Here is an 8,842-nt window from a genome sequence, read left to right as displayed (position 1 = left end):
GGGGGGCCTGGGAGCCCAAGGGGGTGGCTGGCCCGGAAGACCTCGGAGCAGGGAAACCGTGGAGGAGGGCTGCGGAAAGCAAGAGCAGCGAAAGGACTTGCTTCAAGCCCCTGGGCTCCTAGCGAGTCTCCGCACCCACCGCAGCGCGTCCGCAGTGTCCGCGCCGCGGCGCCGGGGATTCAGCCGCTGGGACCCCATTCCTGAGGCCTCACTAGGGAAGCTAGCAGAGCTGACTAGAAAGGCTCCCCCTTGCCCCGCCCTGGAAACCTCACTGTCATGCCAGGGTACCGAAAGGAAGGGTAAAGAGGGAAGAAAGGAGGGTGATCTTGCTTCCCGTCCTGAATAGGAACCCATGGGTACGCGAGAGGGAGAGGGAGATTCCGCAAAGTAGAGTCGAAAATCTCCGGAGGAGGTACGCTTCAGTCTGAGGTCGGACCTCGGGCAGCTTTGGGGGAGGGGGCACAGACTGCACCAAGTGTCCCCTTAAGGAGACACCGCAGCCCGGACGGGGGCTGTCATATGGATCCAACCCCCCATGGGCACCTTCCCCCCACCTTTCAGCTGGAAGTCTCAGAGCGAGGGACTGCAGCAGACTGCACCCCCCACCCCCTCCCCGTGCCGCCGGTCAACGCTCTGCGCCAGGACGCCGGGGTCCCTTCTTGGGGAAAGGAACCCTCCTCCCGCCCGTCGAGGTCCACGTCAGCCCATTCTAGCTCTTCCACCCCCTTCCCACCGCCTCCCCCGCTTAGCTAACCCACGTCTGCCCCCGGGCTGTGGGCAATGGCAACCTCTCGGCCCCCAGCCCTGCCCCGGGCGCGGCGCATTCCAGCACCTCGGACAGCGCCTGGCGCATTCCAATGGAGCAGGGCTCCAGGCCACCCCGGGCTCCCACCGCCCCGGTCAGTCCCAGCCTCTTTGAAGGAGGCGGCCCCCGCTCTGCCTCTAACCCTAGAGCTGCCTCCTCTCCTCGCCGCCCCCTCCCTCGCTGCCCCCGGGCCGCTGCTTACCCGGGTTGGCTCCCCCATCGCCGTCCTCGCAGTCCGTCAGGTTGTTTAGCATGGTGGCGGCGCGGCGCCGGGCCCGGGGATGGCTGCTCCGCCTCGCCCGCGCCCCTCTGCCCGCCTTCGCCGCTCTCTCGCTCGCTCTAGCTCTCTCTCGCTCTCCGCTCCACGGAGGAAGAAGCTGCAGTGCCCGCCCGCCCGGCGCACACACACTCGCACACGGACACACGCTCACACCCGCGCGCGCCCCCTCTCAGCGGCGGCGCTGCTCACCTCATCCCGTATGCAGGAGGCGTGAGCCACTGGCGGGGTTTTGGGGGGGAGCGCGAGAGGGAGGAAGAAGAGGAGACGAGGGGCGGGCAGAGCACGCCTGGAGGCCCCCTCTCACGAAAACCGGGGGCTTGCACGGGTGGGATGGAGGGGTGCTGCGGCGGACGGGGGCCTCGCCTCCCACGAGCAGACGCAGCTCCGCCCGCCCCCCACTCCCCGGCACAGGCGGGGCCGGCACGTGGGCAGGTGCCATCCCGCGCCCTAAAAATAACGGCAGGGAACTAGGTCGCGGCCGCGGGGAGGCGGCCCCGCAGCGGCTGCCTGGCTGGGGGTCTGGGGTGACCCCTAAGGGGAAGGCGAGGAGTACTGAGGCGGCGGGGGTGGGGCACCATGGAATATGGGTCTCTGGGGAGCCTGTCTGCAAAGCTGGGGAGGCCAGCCCGGAAGAGGAGCGGAGAACCAGACCCTTTCCCAAATCGCTGTTCACGAGGTTGGAACCGGGGGTGTCTTGAGGCCAGAGCCATTAACTGAAGCACTGTGCTGCCCCCAGGGGTTCAGGGTCACTGGGCTGAACTGTCTGGCTCATCCTGTCTTAAAATGGGAAGAGCGGAACCTGAGGAGTTGCAGTGAAGCCTCTCATTGTGCTTAGACCGAGTCCTAGCATCTCACCCCCAAGACAAATCCCAGGAGTCCACAGACAGGGACCCTCTGACTGTAGAATGACCCTGGGAAGGAGATGCGGTGAGGAGGAGAGAAGACAGCAGTGAGATTCCAGGGATGGCTGACTCCACTGGGGCTGGTGCAGCCTCCAGGGAGGCAGGCTGGTAGGAGGCTGGCCAGGGACAGAGTGGGGGAGGGACAAATGAGGCCGCCTGTCGGTTTCGGACCAGATTTTCTCCTGGGGCGGGAGTGTCTAATCCCCTAATCCAGGATTGCTTTCTGAGGATTCCAGAGCCAGCACGCTCTCTGGGTCCCTCCTCCTCCCTGACACTAGTCCCCCAGAAGCTTGATTGTCCTGGGACCTCTTTGGGACAACCCCTAGAATCCAGACTTGAGCCAGCAGTGGAGACATCTCAGGAAGAAGCATCAGAGATTTGGACCCTTTGTGTCTCCGGAAGATCTAAACATCCAAGGGTGAGAGCAGGGGAAATCCAAGGGGAAATCATTTTCAGACTCACACTAGCCCCCAGCACTGGCCTTTTAAGTTTCAGGAGAGTTCCAGGGTTGGAGAGGATCATATCAATCATCTTATCTAACAAACAACTTTCATCTTATAGATGAAAAAGCTAAGGCCCAAAGAAGAGAAATGACAGCCTATGGACACACAATGCCAGTGAATGGCAGGATTTGGTCTAGAATCCAGTTTGCTTTATTCTAGTTTAGGACTCTTCCTCACCATAAATTCTTTTAAAAATTTGCCCTGCCTCCAACAGAAGGAACAAGGATAGAGTCAAACCAAATTGCTCAGCCATCTCTGATTCTTGGCTAATAAAAAGGGAACAGGGAAGGGTCTGAGGTGAGCTCTTTCCCTTTTCTTGTGGTCAGGCTTCAGAGGTGCAGGATTGAAGTGGCCCCTCAGCTTGCAACCGGAGGTAGGCCCAGAAGATCTTCAAGGCTCCTAAAAAGCTGGCCACATGACTAGAGACCCCATTCTAGGACGTGACCTTTCAGAGCCATTGACAGCACCCTCCACTCAGAGTCCTTGCACACAATTATCAGAGGCTTCAGATCAGGGATATCACAGTCTTTGGCAGCTGACTGCAAGGGGCTTTGGAGGGATCCACCAATAATGTATCACTGTCACTGGGTTTTGTGGACACTGGAAGGACTTGTTAAGATGGAGAGCTAGCTATTCGGACAAGGTGTGAGAATTGGTCTTCTTGGCTTTCCCAGGGAAAAATCACACACACAAAAGAGGTGAGATGAGTTTGGATTAGTGACAGGGGTTAAAAAGATAGCAGGTGGATAGACCCATGTTTGGGAATTTCTAAGCACTCCACTACCTCCACACCCCACCATCACCACCACTTGCAGCAGCATTATGGTTTTCCACTACTCTGGAGAGACAGGTAACATAGCAAAATGTGTAGCATGTTTGTCTGAGAAATGCTGTGAAATAAATTAAATGCTGAGATTTTTTTTTTTTTTCAGCAATGTCAGATCTGGGATGTTCCCCTGGAGGTATTTCCATTCATTTGTAGTCCAGAGCCCTGGCCACTCAGGGACTCAGCCCATCTACAGGAGGAACCTAGATCCCAGGGGAGTACAGGCAAAGGCCAGAGTGATTCCTCTTCCCCTGGGTGCTCCATCTGCCTTCCCTCACTGGAGTTCCTATCTCACAGGGCATCTGGAAATCAAGACACAGTGAAGATATCCTGTCCTCTGCCCCCAAACTCTGTGTGTCCCTGAGAAAAATTAAGTTCCTCTTTCTGGGCTTCAGTATCTCCATCTGCAAAATGAAAGTGTTAGGTCACATAAATCCAAGGGACTTCCTCCCGCTCTGAAAGCTCTTGGTGCTCTCTCCATTTATCTCAGACTAAAGCCATGGAGCCCTCCCTGAGCCCAGACCAAGTAAGGAGACGGCCCCAGGGGGAGACCCTACCCTTTCGATTCACATCCCCTACTTCTCAAGGAGACTGGTCCCTATTCTGGCTTCAGGCCAACCTTCTGCAGTGAAGCTTTGAGAAAACACCATTGCAGGCCCCTCCTGCACTGCCAGCCTGGCCTTGGCCAGGAAGGTCACCAGTAAGGTGACCCTCAGCTCTGAGCCCCAGGAACATGGCTGCCAGCTTAGCATCCCAACTCCACCCAGAGCCCTAGGAAGATCTAAGGCCGGGGAAACTCTCCCATTCAAGCCACACAAGAGGCAGAGCTGAGAAGGTCCTGTTTCTGAATTCTGAATGTCTAAAGTTTACCCCCCTCTCACCTTATGCTTCTCAGAGAGAAAAAAATTTCAGGGAAGCTGCCCAAGTATCAGGACGTGGGAGCTGGAAGATACTTTATAAATTATTTTTTGCCACCCCTCATCTACAGGGAAATTAAAGTCCAGAAATGAAAAGGTACAAATTTTCTTCATGGGGTGAACTTGTGGCAGACTGGGGACTAGAATCCAGCTCCCTGACCTCCAGCCCAGGACTCCAACCACTGAACCAGGATATGAAGCTGTTTGGAGGAAGCTGGGGCCACCTGACTGGGTCTTCTTTCCACAGGAGGCAGACACAGTGTTCCTCCTTACAGCTCAATCCCTATCCATCCTTATCTGCATATGATTACCCCCTCGACCTAACACACCCACCCCGGCTCTGTCCTCCTGGAGCCAAGGCCCTGAACTCCCCCTTTCACTCCTCTCCCCAAACTACATGCCCGTCCTCCAGACCCAAAACCCTCGCAGTGAATTGATGAGCCCAGTGCACAGCACACCCCACACACACAGGGCTCGCCGCAGAGCACGTCAACCACCATCGTCTCCGTGGCAACCAGGGGCTTAATTAACAGGCTGCAGCCCTGTCACCATGGCAATGGCACCCCAACAGCCCCCCATTCCCCTACAGATTCGGCCTGTCTTTCCTCTTTCTCAATCTGGACCCCCTTCTCACAGAGCCACCCCCCACCCCCACCCCACCTGGAGAGCTGGTGCCCGCAGATTGCTCTGGTTCATTGAGAAGAGGGGAGGGGAGGTGAGGGGGATGAGAGAGAGAGAGAGAGGGAGGGAGGGAGAGCAGCCCGTCACCATGGCAACTGCAGCCCCGTTCATAACCAGTTTGTTGCCATGGAGATTCCTGGGGCTCACCTTGGGCTGAGGTACTGGGCAGTGAGGCTCTGAGTCCCGGCTTGAGGAGCGGGTGACTGGAGAACACCCTGAACAGACTGGAGATCTCCAGATCAGATATTTACACCAATAACTCAGTGTCATTCTTCCCAATTTACAGATAGAGAGACTGAAACATGAGGTTTGGGTATGCGGGAGGCAGAGAACTTCACCCTTCTAGATCATCAAAGAATCCTATCATTTTTATGGCTAGCATGACCCTCAGATAGCTTCCTGTTCAACTCCTTTATACTACAGATGAGGAAATTGAGGCTCGGACAGGGAAAGCAACGTGCCCAAGGCAACACCACAGAGCCTGAGTTAGAGCGTGGATGGGCTATACAGTGGTCTTGCTCCATTCCCCTGGTGTAAGTCAGCTCCTTCGCACTCGTGGGAACACATTTCAACTCCTGTTAGTCTTAACCCAGACCCCAGGTTCTTTCCAGTGCCCTGTCTTGCTCCACCAGAAACTGAGGCACAGTGGGAGGTGGTATAAAGGGATGTGGGAATCGCTCAGAGTGGTACCAACTGGCCCCAGGTGCACTTCTGTCCAGCCAAGTCATTGTCAACCTCCCCATAGTACAGAGGAGGCAACTGAGGTATGGGGGCTGCAGCCCAGGATTCATGGTGGATTCAAGGATCAGCCTCCGACTTGCTTCTTTCACCCCCGTCAGTTGTCAGTTACGTCCCCACTACAGCTGACCCCCTGGCAGCAGGAGGCACTTCCAGGGGCAAACTCCACTCTCTGGGTCCAAAATCAAAGACAATGCTCATACCCAAGTGACCTGTCAAACCTCTCCCAACCCTTCCCCACCTTCCACATGCTGCCATTTCTCCGCATGGGCCTGGGTGAGGACGGGAGGTGGAGAACACCTCTTCTTGGGGCCAGAGGGCTGACACAAGAACAGCTGTGGGAAAGAGATCACCAGACTTCGGTTCCTCTAGGGAGCCCTTGTCTACTTCCCCATGCAGTGACTACCAAGGAGGAGGGGCTGGAGGTACCTCTCAGGACCAAAGAGGTTAAAAGTCACCCAAATCATTCTCAAGATGAAACTTCTAATAAACTCATGCACACAGGTACGCAGCCCACAGACAGACCCAGGAATACACACATGCCCATCAACAGACTGGAATACAGTGACACATATAAGCACTGACTCACTGACTGTCCCACAGGTCATCAGAGCTCATGGGGGGTGCTCCTCCCTCAAGACACACAAAGACACACACGCACTATTTCTGCCACAAGCACACAACATTCTAGATTCACATGCAGTTTGCACCCACGCTTGCACACCCCAAACTGGGAGCCATATTTTACTGCCACATGCAGGAGCTTGGAAATGGGAATGGGAAGACCTATTGATCACCTAGGAATGAGAGAGAGGGCCATCTTATTCTCGGGCCAGGGGATGGGGAATGGGAGGAGAGAAGGCAAGGGTAGGAGAAGCAGGAGCTTATAGCCACTGCCTCTCTTGTCTGACGAACATTAAGCACCTACCAAATGCCAGGCTGTGGGCTTGGAACTCGGAACACTGAGATAAAAGGATATGGTCCCTGCTTTTGAATGGCAGGAGCCACACAAGTAAATAACTTCCATCCACATGTGCTCTCATGGTGCAGTGGGTGGGCGGAAGAGGAATGACGGCCTCTGCCTGGAAGCAAGGGAAAGTGAAAAAGGTTTTCAGGAGAGGTGAAATGAGCCATAACCTACAGAGTGAGTAGGAGTTTCCCTGGCTAATGGAGGTGGGAAGAAGAACACGGACAGGTATGCCCCGGAGCAGATGAGGAAAGAGTTTGGACGACAGACTATGGCGTAGGCCTTTATCCTAACAACGATGGGGAGCTTGTGTGGCGGGCGGTCAGGACAGGATCAGAGGCAGGCAGACTGGTGAGGAGGCTGTGGCGATGGCCTGGGCCATGTGAGAAATGATGGAGGCTTGTACCAAGGGATGGTGACCAGAAGAGAGATTCAGGACAGATTCAGGATTAGTTTTGGGGGTGGGGTGGCCAAGATGTGAGGACCAATTAGATCCGGTGGGAAAAGAAAAGGAAGCGTTGAGAATAGCTCCTGGAGTTCTGATTTTTGAAACTGTAAGGATGGAAAGGACGTTCATGAAAATGAGAAAGGAGGAAGCTTATGGGGAAATATGAAGAATGGAAGGACCCCAAGAAATCCAAATGGCCACGTCCAGAAGGCGGTTGGTTGAGGGGCTGGGGGCCTGCGGAAATCTAGGTCTCAGTGTGGTCATCTACACAATGAGGGAGTTCGCCAAAAAAAAATCCCTAAAATGCCCCCTCCAGGGCTGTTGGTGCTTCGTTTTGCTGCAGAGTGAGCTCACCTGCGGCTCAGCAGCGACCCCTGGCGGCCCCGGGAGGCTCTTCCTCCTCCCCGTGCTGGGGCCACTCCAAGCAGATTCGCAGCGTTTCTTCCAGACCTGAGGGGCGCAGGGTCAGGAAGAGGACCCCTGACAAGTGCCCCCTGCGGAGGAGACTATGAGTGCATCCAGGATACTAATTCTTCACCGAAAGCTAGAGGGATCCTTCACCTCCCCTCTTCTGTACCCTGCGTGTAACTTCCATTACAAGGCAACAGCAACGGGTCCTCGAGGAGGACGCCCCCAATCTAGCCTGACCTTGCTCCACCCAACCCTCTTCTGGAGCTGGAGCAGAGGGGCTTAAGTGGACCCCCAAGGGTCGGGACTGGAGACCCCACAGAATTCTCCCAAGATCTAGCTGCCCAAAAGTAACTCCTCTTTCTCCCATCTTCCCGGGATCCCCAGGCGCTGTCCGCGACGTCTCCAGGGAGGCCGAGGATTGGAAGATCCTCCAGGCCCCAGTCACCTGCTGAGACAGCACCAGCCCCAGCATCCCGGACTCATCTTACCTTCCGCCCTTGACCTCACCCTTATCCTCCTGGCAAGACCCCTTCCTCTCTGGTCCCGCCCTTTTCTGCCTCCAAACAGAGATAGTCCTGCCTCCTCCCATTGCTTTCGGACCCACCCCTTAATCATAGGGCTCTCCCTTTCCCTGGTTTCACCTTCTTCCCTCTGGTCCCGCCCCCTACCCAAAATGACCCCGCCCCTTTAGTGCCCTCCAGTTCAGCCTTCTTTTGACTCTAGCCCCTCCATCACAAGATCCGCCCCTTTGCCTATAGCCCCACCCTCTTGCCTGTGCCCCGCCCACATCGAATCTGGCCCCTCCCTTCACCATTTCCCATCCAGCCTCCTTCCCTTCCGCTAGGTCCCTGCTCTTCTCCCTTCTCTAAGCCCTCGGCTGAGACTACCCCACCTCCAGCCCTGGCCCTGCCCCTTCCAAGAGAAGACCCGCCCACCATGGCCCCTCCTCTTCTCTCGCCCCGCCCCACTCCGGCAGGCCCCGCCCCCTGCGGCCTCTACCTTTGGCGTCTTCCCCTGAGAGGTGGCGGAGACCGGCTGCCGAATGCGGGTGGGACTCTAAGTCAGAGGTCCCGGCGGGCGCCGCGGGGGGCAGTGAGGTGACAGTGAACCTGCGGCTCATAGTGTGGAAAGGGGCCGGGTGGCGGCGGTACGGGCCCAGATCGCACAAGTGGCTGCAGCCCGGCTCCAGCAGACAGAAAGAGCGAATTCCCCCCCCGTCCGCCGCCCCCCACCGGGCGCGGCGCCGCGCAGGGTCCTAGTGCCCGCTGTGCTGTGCCTCAGAACGTGGCCATTTCGCTCCAAGTCCCTGGGCTCTCAATTCTAGGAAGCGTCTGAGGATCCCACCTGCAGCTGAGAGCCGCCTC

At 56.8% G+C, this 8,842-nt stretch overlaps 1 protein-coding gene across 2 annotated transcripts in view; it reads right to left on the bottom strand.

The window, feature by feature from the left end:
• Positions 1-8,598, bottom strand: part of SLC12A5 (solute carrier family 12 member 5) — a 37,740-nt gene extending 29,142 nt beyond the window's left edge. The window contains exon 1 of one of the 2 annotated variants that reach the window (XM_040638406.1): positions 8,478-8,598. In XM_040638406.1, the coding sequence (XP_040494340.1) occupies positions 8,478-8,598 (121 nt within the window). Of the gene's footprint in view, positions 1-1,007; positions 1,075-8,477 lie in introns of those variants that run through there. The other variant, XM_040638409.1, reaches the window with a different exon arrangement.
• Positions 8,599-8,842: the final 244 nt, after the last annotated feature.

This window comes from Ursus maritimus, unplaced genomic scaffold (genome assembly GCF_017311325.1).
Source record: "Ursus maritimus isolate PB19 unplaced genomic scaffold, ASM1731132v1 scaffold_22, whole genome shotgun sequence".
Lineage (NCBI taxonomy): Eukaryota > Metazoa > Chordata > Mammalia > Carnivora > Ursidae > Ursus > Ursus maritimus.
Note: the sequence above shows the minus strand (reverse complement) of the source record. Positions and strands in the feature narration are given on the sequence as shown.